Source organism: Python bivittatus, unplaced genomic scaffold (genome assembly GCF_059951505.1).
Source record: "Python bivittatus isolate LINGU-HERP-01145 unplaced genomic scaffold, Pbiv_v1 ctg000070_np1212, whole genome shotgun sequence".
Classification (NCBI taxonomy): domain Eukaryota; kingdom Metazoa; phylum Chordata; class Lepidosauria; order Squamata; family Pythonidae; genus Python; species Python bivittatus.
The window spans coordinates 25675767-25690179 of NW_028277034.1; the positions used below are offsets into that span (position 1 = coordinate 25675767).

Genomic DNA, 14413 nt, shown 5'->3' on the forward strand with positions numbered 1-14413 from the left:
GACTGCACTGTATCATTCAGAATTAAGGTGGGAAATCTATGGCCCTTTTAAGGTCAATGAGTTGTAACTCCCAGCATGGTTGATGGTGAGCAATTTATATAGTTTGATACAACTGGAAGCCACAGTTCCCCAACCCTTAAGTATTGGATTAAGTAATCACTATAGATTTTTTTGCTTGATCAGAAACTCAGATTATACAGAATTCCTGAACATGTAGAAAGACCAATAGAAGAGAATATATGTAGGTCAAGGTTGAACTGTGGAGTCCTTGGGATTCTCTGAGCTTGGTTGTTTTCTTGCAAATGTTTCATTACCTGGCTAGGTAACATCTTTAGTGCTAGAATGGAGTGCCATTCTAGCACTGGAGATGTATCCTAGCTGGAAATGTTTGCAAGAAAATCACCAAACTCATAGAACCCCAAGGACTCCACATGTAGAAAGACTTGTAGCACTTCTTTTATAATATCTACTACAGCCATAGAAATCAGAGTCAGGATCATCCAGCATGACCCCACCCCCTTTCAATGTACATATGATTTACGAGGTGCATGAAAGACTATTTAGTCATACAAGGCAGGAAGTCAAAGCAAAGTTAACTTGTTTAAAAGAGCATGGCAACAACAGGACAATGAGATATACCTTTGTTCAGCATTTGGTAACATGTATCTTTGGAAAACAATGCTCTAGCTTCCAATAAACTGACTGATCTGGCAGAAGGAATGTTTTCATAATGGAGGGGTCAAGTAAACACAGCAATTGGAATATAGCCTGGATTGTCTCAGTTGATAGGCAACCCAGGGAAGTAAAGAGGTAGACATGGAATCTTTTTTTATAAATGTAGAAAATCTTTAAGGAAAATTTTCATTAAGTCTATATAAACTGTATAAAAACATGTATGTGGATTCTTCTTTTTTATACTGTAGGAAAAACTGGTTAGTAATAAGAAGTCACACCCTATATTTGATTTGCTTTTTCCCACTTGTTAGCTACAGGGCTTTGTGCTTGGAAACAGATGTGTTTCACATTAGGAGTCTTTTTAAATATTTGGAAATATGCCAGTAGAATAATCTTTTAACTAGGGATTGGTTAGCATTTGGGAGTGTGTGTGTATTTTCTATACGAGTTTGAGTTAGTTGTGCAACAGCCTGCTACTCTGAAAAAAAAAGCAGAAAAAGTGCTGAGTAATGCTGGAACTAGCTCCTATGGCTGATGCAAACCTGGGGAATTTGCATCATCATTCAGCAAAGCTAACTTGGTATGACAGGGGAGCTTAAGTACAATGCCATACAGAAGTGGAGCTGGCTTCCAATGACAGAACAGCACCAAAGTAATTGAGACAAGAGGCAGGTGTTTTTCAGCATTTTGATATAAGTGAAAAGTCAAAGACACCTGAGGAGCTTTATACCTGTTGGCAAAAGCAGGTTTAAAGGCTATAGGCAGGAAGGGAGTGTGTGCAATAGCAATTAGCTTAGAAAAGTCGGTGAGAGGAAGAAAGAACAGAGAAGGGTTTTTTAAAAAAATAATATTCTTTGTTGATTGTGTGAGCTGCTCTAAAACATGTTTAGGAAGTCTCCAGTCTCGTCACTTTCTAATGGAAGCTACCCACGGGGACAATCTAAGTTGCCTTCAACTTATGACTTCAAGGGAGACCCAGGAGACAAAGTGGTGCTGAAGAAGAAAATAACTTTTCTGAGAGGAGTATCCATTATAATTGGCACTATAATTGGAGCGGGAATCTTCATCTCTCCAAAGGGAATCCTCCAGAACACAGGCAATGTGGGAATGTCCTTGACTGTCTGGACTGTCTGTGGCATTCTTTCACTCTTTGGTAAGTTTGTGAAAATTTTTAACTGATCCATGGGGTGGTTAGCTGTGGTTGTGATATACGTCTGTCTATCTGCAGAAGCACACACACAAAGTCTGAAGATCAAAAGTTTGGTTGGAGAGTCACAATTATTGTGGCTTCTGTACTGAATGCATTTAAGCTGCATTTTCAAAGTAGATGGGGCTCCCCAAAATAGACAAAGAAAGGAGCTTCCTTGATCATAAAATCTGCTGTTTGTGTTGCTTCTGTTTGATCTCTAAAAGCAAGTTGCAGCAGGCTTGCAGATGTTCCAACTGGGAGATGAACTTTTCAGTCTCAAAAACATCTAGGAAAAAAATATATACGTAACTCAGTGATGTATAAAGATAATTCTTAATGGAGTACATTTTAGCTGAATAATTTGCTGCCCCCCCCCAAAGTATAGTAATATAGACTTACATTTTTTTTTGAAAAGTAATATTATGAGACTGAGGTCTTCCTGGAATTTTTGTAGATGCTGATCTGGAGTTCCTTACTTCTAACCCTAGCTGATAGGGAAGATTATTTGGTAAAAGTAAAATCCCCAGTCCATGCTCAGAAGCATTCTTATCTTGATCAAAGTACTTGTAATGTTAGCAACTGCTCTGACTTAAAGGAAGATTCTAGAGATTTTAAATTAAAACTTTAGTAGCAATCCTATGCATTTTTATTATTGAACAGTGTAAGTCCTTCTGAGGAGTTACATACATCATTGCACTATTGAGGGGCAGCATTAATAATCCGCTTGACAATTTTACAATGTACAGAATGGCATTGCTTAAAAATGGCTTTGGGTTTCTCTAAATGTTAATAATTATATTGAGAACACAAAGAACCATTGATGTTAGGCTTATATCTCCTCCTTAAACTGACCAGACAATGAATTCATTGACTGCCATAATCAGCTAAGTGCAATAACCCACATGACTAGAGTTATTATTATTAGCCCATACTACTTATTTTCTAGCATTAGAAACAGGGGATAAACTAGGGTGAATATCAAATATCCACACAAGAAGAGGAATGAATGTTGCTCTCTGTCAGTTTATTCTGCACTTTAAAGAGCAGAGGCAAGGTTGAATCCACCCTTGATAAACAAGTTGCTTTACAAAAGCAAACTGGATTTTGATCAGAGGTAGGATATAGAATTGTCACACCAAGGATAATCTGCAGTTGCTTTCTCAATCTAGTGCTTTATGGATATCTAGATTTCAGACTTCCAAAATTCTCAGATACGGTCATCAAAAATGTCTTATGCTATAATTATGATCATTTCTAGGTAGATAACTACTTCAGCTAGCAACAGTAGGAATAGTATAGTCCAAAATTTTTGCAATGCCTATATTGGGTAACCAACATGGATATTCTAAGGATTATCCATAAAATAAATCCATCTTCTGAACTACTTACAATGATATTGTTTCCACTTATGCTGCTTTTTTTTTTTTTTTTTTTGTGGAATGACTAGGGGAACAGAAATAATTTTTACTTTCTGAAATTTGCAACACACAAATATTTTCTGATAAATTCATTGAGAATGAGTTTAGCAGTAAAATTCTTCCTAATATTCTCATGCTCAGTATGATTAACATTGCCTCCAAACTATTCCATTTTCCATTTTTGTTCCTTGTGGAATTTTTAAGAATTGAATGATTAGATTACACCAAATTAATCTATTTAGCCAGGCATGTTGAAATATAATATTATGAACAGAATTCTGAAGATGCTTATTTTAGAAAATTGTATATTTTCTTATGAATCAGGACTAATGTTTATTTCCATTTATTGATACTTTTCACTAAGTTTGCCTTGTAATTTCTACTGAGAATGATTTTGATTGATTGATTGTATAGCCACCCATCTCACAAGAGAGTTATTCTAGGCGGCGTACAACGCTCAATTAAAAAGAACCAATAAATACATATAAAACAATCATTAAAACTATAAAATCTATAAAAAATACACAAAACATGAATAGATAATGTTAACCATAGTAAGGGAGCCATCACACCAGGATAAGACATTCAGAGCATCGCTTAATTCACAGGGGCAGAGATGTATATTTGGAAGTAGAACAACTATGGCAAAAGAAACCAAAAATAGTACCAATAGTAATAGGTGCCTTGGCTGCAATCCCAAAACATCTGGAGCACCACTTGAACACCATCAACATTGACAAAAATCACCATTAGTCAATTGCAAAAGGTAGTGTTACTTGGAACAGCTTATATCCTGCGACGATACCTTTAACACCATCAACAACAACATCTGCCTATCCCAGGTCCTTGGGAAGGACTCAATAGGTGGATGAAAATGCCAAATCCAGCCTAAACATCTGGCTGTGTAATCAACAACAACAACAACAACAACAACAAATCAGGGTGCCTGCAGCAAGCAATTATGAGTTCTTTGAAAGACAGAGATTCTATTGTGATGCTTTCCAATTTTGAAATCCTTGGGGAAGAAGCTCAGTTGCAACCCATTTACTGTATCCCTATGGGGTTTTCTTCTTTTTCAGAGAAGGATTAACAGTAGCTCAACTTCATTCCAACTAGCATTTATCTCAATTTGGAACCACCATTAGTCTGCTACAATTACATTCCCAAATTGGCTCCTAATAGGATCCATAATGAGATCTTGTTTTAATTCCTGTTTTCCACACTTCCATTTGTAACACTTTGGTTTTTCTGTATTGGCAGAAGATTAGTTAGGACAATTTTAAAATATTTCTGATATACTCACCTGAACTGGCCTTGTGTTAATGATTGATAGTTTTCTGGGAAAAAAAGAAATGTAAATAAATGTCATTTTATTGCATGAGTACTCCGGAAACCAGTGGAATGTAAGTCTGCTTACTGATAAAAAAAAAAAAAAAAAGAGCACCTGTCCTCTGATTATGAAATTTTTTTGATAAAGCTTGCCAAAACTATAGTTTAAAATTAAATGTATTTTTATAGGTGCTCTCTGCTATGCAGAATTAGGGACAAGTATTAAGAAATCTGGTGGGCATTACACATATATCCTTGAAGCCTTTGGCCCACTACCTGCCTTTGTAAGAGTCTGGGTAGAACTACTCATCATACGGTAAGTAAACACAACTTATTTTGATGCTGTCATTCTACTCCTTATGTGCTTTGAAAATGAAAGAACAATTGTAAATGTGATCTGAGTTGAGACAACCTACTGGCTTTTCTTTCTTAATTTTTCCTATTCTTGCATGTTTCCCAAGATTTTATATATTGACTATCTGAGTGCTTGATGTCTTTTTACAAACATAGATAAGCTTATAGAAAAGTCAGTTACCAGATTGTATATACACACACACACACACACACATATGTACAAGTGATAAATAATCACATAAAATAAACTCCCAACCTAAACTCACAAACTGTAGTATACTTAAAAGAAATTTGGGAAGCTGCTTTGTATCAAAGGACAGCAATATATTTGACCTCTCTTGTCTTACAAGCTATTACTCAAAATTTGGTGAGAGATATAGATACAGATATAGATGACATAGATATAGACATAGGTTTTCCTGTGGCAAACAAAAAATGGATTATATATTGATGACACTGTGAAGTGGGGCAATAAGAGAGTGTCTACGCAATTATAAAATATACAGTATAGGAGGATGAGTTGTATAGATTCAGTCTGCCATTCCAAAACAGCAGACTCACATGCAGTATGGATTTTCACATACATTATGTACCAAATAGAACTGTTGAGGACAAGACAGCGCTAAAGTAAAAGCCTGTCTATATTTTGGCACTGATATATTAAAGAAATAATCTGCTGGCTTCAGAGAACAGCCAGTTCTATTCAGATCATAATGATTTGGAACCCGTAACATATCCAATTAGTGATCCAGTCCATATCCTTGATTTATTGCTTAATCATTGGCTGTGGCACTCTAAACCGAGAGCCAAGAGTGTTTGAATTGTTCTAAGCCAATTCCATATTTGAAACCAATTTTGAACCTAGCTTTCAAAAGAAGAGTCCAAGAAAACTGACAGGAAGTTGGGAATATAATGGGACACAAGCCCAAGGGGGTTAACTTTAGCCAATATTCAAAGGTAGTAATCCAGAATATTACCTTTACCTTCAGAAGACTAGCTTAGATTCACAAAATAACATTGGCTACACAATTAGAAATGTGAAAGATTGCCTTAGACATTTTAGATTGGATTGATTTCAAGAGCTGTAAATTGGGGCATGATCCCAGCTGAGTTCATATAAAATTTGTGCTATCAATTTGCCTCAAAAACCTTTTAGAATGCTGGACTAAAATGGATACCTTTGGAGTATAAGAAACCCCAAATCACTATAATGTGTAATGTTGGGCACTTTGTTGAGTACTTTGACTATGAATTTAGCATGCTCCATTCATGAACCACTGATTTTTAAACATCTTTTTACAAAGACCATAATTTCTGGTTTTTTGATAATTGATTGCCATCTCCCTACTTACAGAGAAAATAATTATCCTTACATAGGATCAGGTAATTATTCTCGTTGAAATTTAATCAAACCATGTTATTCTTCAATCAAAAATCTGTTGCACAGTGACAACTTTTAAGGGACTTACTTGCAAACAATAATAACTTTACTGCAGCAGAAAGACTGGCACATTCAAAAGAGGTGCATATACTCCCCCCTCCCCCCATTTTACTTATAATTTGTTTAGTTTGGCAGGAGGTGATCACTCAGTGGTAATGAAAATACAAGTCCCAATACATGAATGTGGGTATATAGATTGCACATATGTGTAGGATATGGATTTTTATATTTCATATTTTACATTAATATTCTTCTTTTTCTGATAAAACAAAAATAAATTGGAAAGCTAAGCTACAGATTTCCAGAGGTTGAATATGTCAGTTGATGGGAACTCTGTAGCTGGACAAATCAAGCATCAGCACTGGTCTTATCCTTGGGCAGAATTATATTGGGGAGAATGAGCAGATCATCTGAGGTTGCAGATATTGAGAGGCAGCCATGACAGCTCCCTGAATTACCTAGGTGTTTCTTTGGTGTATGGGCATGCAACCTGTCCTTTCCACTCCCCACTTGGTGCTTCAGGTGTAGTGGAGACACTATTTTACTATCACTGCTGAAGTAATAAAGTTTCATCTGACATTGCTGATGGTTTTGCTTGTGGAATAGGAAAAGGATGTTCTGTTATGTTTTTGAGGCATAAGCAGAGGATGACTTGATAAGTCACCTGAGCAGGAGTTGTTTGTCTGGATCCTTCCTGGACATTTACCTGTAGAGACATTTTCATAAAGTGTGAAAAACCACACTCAGTCTAGAATTGTATTATTTGGCCCTGGGTAATGAGAAAATAGGATAATTCTCCCATCATTGTATCTTTGTGTGGAAAAGGAGGAGAGCAAATTAATCTTGTTTAGTATTTAGTAATCCCTCAACCATTTCAGAAATATTGCATTAGAGCCTTAGTTGCTTATTTACAACAATGTAAAACTAAAATTAGAACTCATAGTCTACTATACTAATGAACAGACAGTTGTCTGAAATGCTCATTGTTTACTATGTTACTATTCTTTAAAAATCAGTTTTCATATTGTAGTATACAAATGGAATATGGATTGCTAAATCAGTTTATGTGTAAAAAGTTTAGTCCCTCGATCCATTTACCAAGTCTACACCTGACAAGTTCACATTCCAAAAAGATTTCATTTCTGTGGCACTAACATGCTTTCTCACTTCCTCTTTCATTTCCCATTCTAGTTACCTCATTCCAGTTTATCTTATTGCCACATACACTCAACATAACAAGCACAGCAAACAAGGAAGAATTTGGTTTTTATAAATGACAACAGCATTTTAAAAATGCTAAATCACCATGAGTATTTTGATTTCTTTACTCTCCTGGCAACTTCTGAGACTACTGAATGAATTAGCACTTGCTGACCCAAATCTGGCACTTAAACAAATAAAGAAAACCATTTTTGAATTATTATAGTTTGTGTGATTGAAGAAAAATGCTTGTTCAAACCAATAACTGTTGCGAGAGAATTTTCTGCATTACCAAAATCACAATACACATAAAATAGGTTTCTAACTCCTGTTATAAATCAATTGGTACTGTTCCTACAATGCTAAATTTTAAAAGAATGGTTCATTTTAATTTTATAAAGGCCAAACCAGAATACCTGGTAATCAGTAGTGAGATTCTGATGTTGTAAAATCAAAGACAATTCACACTAATCAGTAGTAATAATTCTCACTGACACCATATCAGATCAGTGTGAATTAACTTTTAATTGTTCTATCTTAACTTGCTGTTTAGATATATTTCACTTTAAAAAAAAGCTTTAAAAAGGAGTACAGTACAAGGTTTAATTCTCCTGTTTTTAAAGCTGCAATTTTACTTGTGATGGTTGAGCTATCAAATTATTTTTCAGCATCCATTGGGGATGTAAATGTGTATTGGCAATTTCATATCCATATAATTTATTTGAAGCATCTTTATATTTAATATAGGCACAAAATCAATAGTCTTAGAAAAATGATCTCTTTCTCTCTCTTTTCCAGCCCTGCTGCCACCGCAGTAATCTCTCTGGCATTTGGACGCTACATATTGGAACCATTTTTTGTACAGTGTGAAATCCCTGATCTTGCTGTTAAACTCATCACAGCTGTGGGAATTAGTAAGTACTGAATTTTGGTAGAAATGGGGTGAGGCAAGAAATAAGTAGCAGATCATTAAAACCAATTCTTTGTTTAATGGTGGGATGTGCAAATCAGTGTGTTTCAGAGAATCTATTCGACTTGAGAATTTGAATCAGTTTGAAAAATTGGTTTGATTTGGATATCCAAATTGATTAGGAAAAAGTGTTTCAGTACATGCTCAGAAATGTCCAAATCCTTTGATGCAAAGACATTCAATACTGTTATTTGTTTTGATTTTCCAATTTGATTCATAAAGTTATTTCAATCAAATCACCTTGGAATCAAATATCTGAAGCAAAACTTTATAGAGCTCTAGTTGATGGACTTACATTTCAAATTGTGAGAATTACTATGACTGACATTTAATTAGAAGCAAATTAAAAAGTAAACTCAAATGGAATATTAATGATCTAAGACTAAATCTTTTGAAATATATTTGGAAGAACAAACTGTTCTTTTTAAATTATGCAATATATGAGTGATTCTGTGTGGGTGTATGTTCAAAAGGAAAGAAAGTTGTTATAAAACTGCATATATCTACACTCTGGATTAAGGAGAAATGTGCCACATCCCTTTTGCAGAAAAGCCACATCTCCTTTGCAGAAGTTCAGTTGCAGTGTTTCAGAAGTAAAACATGAGTACCCATTGTATTAGATTATTTCAGTGAGGTATCTAATCAGATACCTCATATAACAAATTAAAGAAGGCAAAGCATAACAAATTGAGGTTATAATATGAGGGAAAAAAATGAGGCTGGGATCTGGTAATAGAATTGTGGAAATTTTAAGAAGTTGTGAAGTTGCAAAATATGTAAGCTAAGCTATGAAATGGTACATGATATCAGGATCACATGATGCCTGTGTTAAAAAAAAATCTGCACAGGTTGCCTATTGTTTTCTGGCACAGTTCTAAGCATTGGAATTTAACTTTTGATCTTCAAGTGTTTTAGGAGTTGGCTATCAGGTAGACCATCTTTGCCATTCTGAATACTGAGGTATTTCTGGTTTCACAGATCCATTTATTGGGCATCTGGGAGACAGACTTTTCTTGCTTTGCTCCAGGCTATGGATTGTACTCCTTCAGAAGCTGTTTTTCCAACTTAGAAGACAGATAAAGATGCATCATTTTGGCAGGCCACTAAATGTTAATGATTGAATATTTTAGCCTGCCTTGAGTGTTCCACAGGAAAACAGGATATAAATTGAGAAAAATAAATAAACTAACTGCAGGGTGAGTAATTAAATGGAAACATCATGCAATCATGGAACTGGATAGTTGTCTGTAACTGAACTTAGTGACAACAGAAATAATAATGTGTCCAGGTCTAGTGCCAATGATGAGACTATAGATATTTGTCATTGAACAGCTTGATCACTTTATAGAAAGTGTTAAAGATGCTCCAAAAAGTTCGATTTTCTTTTCTTATATACAGGTAGTCCTAAACTTATGGCCATAATAGGGACTGGAAAATTAGTTGTTAAGTGGTGCTTTCATTAAGTGAGGTGTCATGTTACTGCACCTAGTTTACGAACTTTTTTGCCACTGTCATTAAGCGAGACATCATGTGACCACAACTTGCGACCTTCCCTGCCAGCTTCCCCAGTGATTTTGCTTGTCAGAAGCTGGCTGGGAAGGTTGCAAATGGCAATTACTGCAGGATGCTGTAACTGTCATAAATGCGTGACAGTTGCCAAGTGCCCAAATCATGATCACATGACTGCAGGGATGCTGAGACTGTTGTAAGTGCAAGGACTGGTTGTAAGTCACTTTTTCAGTGCCATTGTAACTTCCAGTGGTCGCTACACAACTCGTCATAAGTTGAGGACTACCTGTAAAGTCTAAATGAGTTGGGTCTGAGCATATCTCATTAGTCCCTATGTGGTGTTGCCAGATATCTAGTTTGTCTTGACTAAGTGTATCTACTGCACACATACAATGCATGTAAACCTATTCATCCATTTTTAAAAAATCTCTTTTAAAAGGATTATTATGTGGCAAATGACTTTTGAGAGATTATAGAAAAGATGTGGCAGCACCATGCTTAATATTAATATAAAGAAATTGTGAACAGGAAAAATTAATTTTATGTTTTTCATATACAGTATATCTATGACAGAAGTGCAGTGTTAGAAAAATGCCACAATAATAGTAGCCAGGTATTAGAAAGGAAGTTAATGGCATCAAAAATTATGAAGTCATCCAAGATAATTCTAATTACCCATGAAAATATGTGCAGCTTGCATTTTGCTGTTCTTGAATTTCAGCTGCCCAAACTTAATGAAGGCTTGTTTGAACAACATTAATCATTTGTATCTTTTTTTCATAAAACAAAAACTTAAGAGAAAAAAAATACTGGACGTATTTTTTTCATTTAATTCTGTTAAAATCTAAAGTTCTTATTAATAGAATTAAATCATAGGAAGATAGCAGAACAATGAAGACATTCCTCCAAAGGGGTTGATGGTATGGTAGCAGAAAGAAAATCTATCAAAAATAAATATTTGATTCTAGTACAACAACCACATTATTTAGACTGAGATTTCATTATGATTGATTTAACAGAAAAATATTTGAGATAGTGATGGTAGCAATCATTATACAGCAATTAAACATAAAACTCTATGGCAGGAGGACAAAGTTCTCCTGAAATCATGACATATGTAACAGCAGATAGAAATGACTAGAAATTGTTATCATGGGGACCAAATTAGAAGCTGTGCCAACAATGTGGATAAATTGCTGTTTCAGTTGGAGCCTCTTTTAGCAAGTCCTTTGAATGCAAGCCACACTGCTCTCAAGGGAAGCACATAAAGATAAATGAGATAATAGCTATAAAAAGGTGAACAGGGAAGATACAGATATGAAGCTGAGGAAGAATATTATAAACAAGGCCAAGTAGCCTGGGAGAACAAAAACATTTCTTGCTAGGGTGTTAGTTCTGCTCTTACTACAGAGATAAATGCAACACTGAGAAGAAAACACAGATGAAACACGGAGCTTCCATAGAAGCTCATTAGGCCTCATTAACTCATTCACTTGTTCCTTAAGTTTGGTTTTCTATTTCCAGTCACCCATTCTACTCTGTCTTGAAACTGCTAAATTTAATTTTGTGTTTCTTAGCACCCACCCCAAAAATTGGCAGTTGAGAACTGGGCTTGGAGTTCTGCAAAAATCCTTGAGGAGCAGGATACAGGCTATATACAGTATAGCCATGGTGTATATATTACTGTATGTGTCTGGTAACCATTCCTTTATCACAATTCTAGCGCTCATTCATATTTTCCTAGTAAATTTGAAGGAGTGTTAAATACCATCAAGAAAACATTTTGTAACAATTTTCTCTCAGTGCTTAATTCTAATTCTTATCTAACAAATACGTCTATGATAAGAGAACAGTCACTCTAGCCTTTTCATCTTCTGAAGCAATTTGCTATATAACTCTCCGCAATGACAACTTTTCCTACCGAAGTTATGCTTTTGACCTTTGCTTTTGAGTTTCAGCTTTGAAAGCTACCATCAAAGTTAGGAAGATGAGGCAAATTGCTTGGGTGGCTGATCACACTTGCATAGTTACAAAAGTGAATATTTCTGTTGTAATATTAAATTGTATCAATCAAGGAGAATATAAGTTTATTTTAATTATTTTAATTAGTGCAATATTGCAAAACATATCAGTGATAGTAATATAAAATAATATTTATGATTACAATAAACTAAAACAAAAGGAAACAAAACTAGAAAGAAGGAAAGAGTTCCATATAATATTAAGATTAATACAACTTTAATTCAATTTTTAAATTTAAGTCTAGACCTATTAAATCTAGAAACATATTGCTCCTTCTTCTCATATTTAGAATAAAAAAACATTTCAAAAGGAACAGATATTCTGAATAACATTATATAATTGTTTTGGGATTGTAAATTTCTTTCCAGCTACATTAAAATAATAATCTTTGCCAAACCCAGATTAATAAGACAGAATTCCTCAAAAATGTCAAATTCCACATTTTGGTAGTACAATTCAACAGTACTTTTACATCTTTATCTACCATATGTTTGAACATGCATAATAACTTGAAATCAATAAGAAGCCATGACTGAATGTGACTAAATCATATGAGTCAGAGAGCCCTCAAATTTCATACCATGTCAGGACAAGAAATCTGATATTCAACCTTTCTAAAAAAACATTCCTTGAGGATTCTAATGAAGACAAAACAAAATTTTATGATGAATACACTTCAAGGAGAATCAAAGTGAAATACCAACCTTTAATATGCATAGATTCTTATAAAACTGTAAGTACTTAAGATGAGTGTGTGTGTGTGTATATATATTTCTAATATGAGTAACAGGTATAAACCACTTCAACATAAACATGTAGAAAGAGAGGAAAGTTGGAACTCATAGTAGCAAAAGAAAGAATATATCGATAGAATGACAATTTTGTTAGGGTTTTTTGTTGTGCCTTTCTCAAAAGTAGTCCTTAAGACTACTTATACATGGACATGAAATCAAGCCGTTTGGGCATTCTATTATATTGGAACTCATTCATTATAGATCAGATGTTCATAGGCTTGATTTTATGCATCTTAGTATTAAAAATCAAGCATTCTGTGGAATGATATCTCTGACCCAAACACCAAATCTCTCTGGTTTGGATCAGAGATAGCTTTGTGCTACCATATCTGGCTTCAAAAATATGGATAACTACTGGATGATAGCAGAAGAATACAAAAGATGCTAGATGTAGAGGTTGTTTTACAGTCCAGATATGGTGGCCCTAGGGTAGATGCCAGCAAAGCTTTCATTTTGATCCACTTGGGGAATTAACATAAAAGCTAGTGGTATCTTTTCCATCACTCCTTCTATATCTTTGCTATAACAACAACACAATGAGAGGTGCATGGAGACCTGCTCTGATTGGGACAAGAAGAAGTAAAGTAAAGAGTGGCTTGATTCTCATTAAATGATCTTCATAGAGAGCAGAAATGCAGCTAAGAGCCTTTACTATTGTGAAACATTTTGAATGTTTTGGGAAAAGCATTACTGTGCTCTATGAATTAAAAAAAAAAAAGCATTTGGATCTTTCAAGGATCCTGCAGATTAATCACTTTACTAAGGAAATGGTGGCTTTTTTCACTTGCAGAAGCAAATGAAATCATGAAGCCTCAATAATGGGTTATGCCTATGCTGGTCTTTGACCGTAATAAAGATTTGATTTTTGATTTTGTTTTGGGTTATGTCAACTTAGGGATACATCATGTGGCCTGTGAGCACAGTTGAGGTTAATGAAGCACTCTAGAACTGCTGTAAGGCAAAAATGTATAGGGAGATGCCATGAAATATTAACCTGTATGTTTGTGTTTTATAAATTGTGCAACCATAACAAAACAAACAAACAAACAACAAACACCTGGCCATATACCATCTAATACTTCTGGATCTAACAACTGTAAGAAAAGAAAATATGCAAAACTATTGTGACTCTCAGATCAGTTTCTCTGGGATATAATTTATATATGATCTATGTCTATGTCCACTGGTCTCTTTCTGATTTTTGCTTTTACTCTTAGAGAGCCCTAGCTTCAAAATAAACTCACTAAGAAAGTAGTTCGATGGTTCTGATGTAGCAAGAAAACAAGAAATGTGCTTTGGCCTTATTTAATTTAGTACCCAGTTCTCCTTATATGCTGGTTGGTGAGACAGTGACACTAATAGGATTCCCAAACTTTCATGGCTTTCATGGTCCCCACCGGACACTGAACATAGAAATTGGAGGATAAAAGCTATTTGTAGAAAACTATACAATGCCGATGTTTGTCCATTTGTATTTTGTGCACACAAAAATGCATAGACTGCTGAAAATAA

General features: G+C 34.8%; 1 protein-coding gene across 1 annotated transcript in view; it reads left to right on the plus strand.

The window, feature by feature from the left end:
• The first annotated feature begins 1280 nt into the window (after positions 1 to 1280).
• SLC7A11 (solute carrier family 7 member 11) overlaps positions 1281 to 14413 on the plus strand; it is a 64291-nt gene continuing 51158 nt past the window's right edge. Inside the window, exons 1-3 of the mRNA XM_007430906.4 lie at positions 1281 to 1828; positions 4801 to 4927; positions 8405 to 8520. Coding sequence (XP_007430968.2) covers positions 1558 to 1828; positions 4801 to 4927; positions 8405 to 8520 — 514 coding nt within the window. The 5' untranslated portion in view covers positions 1281 to 1557. The remainder of the gene's footprint in view (positions 1829 to 4800; positions 4928 to 8404; positions 8521 to 14413) is intronic.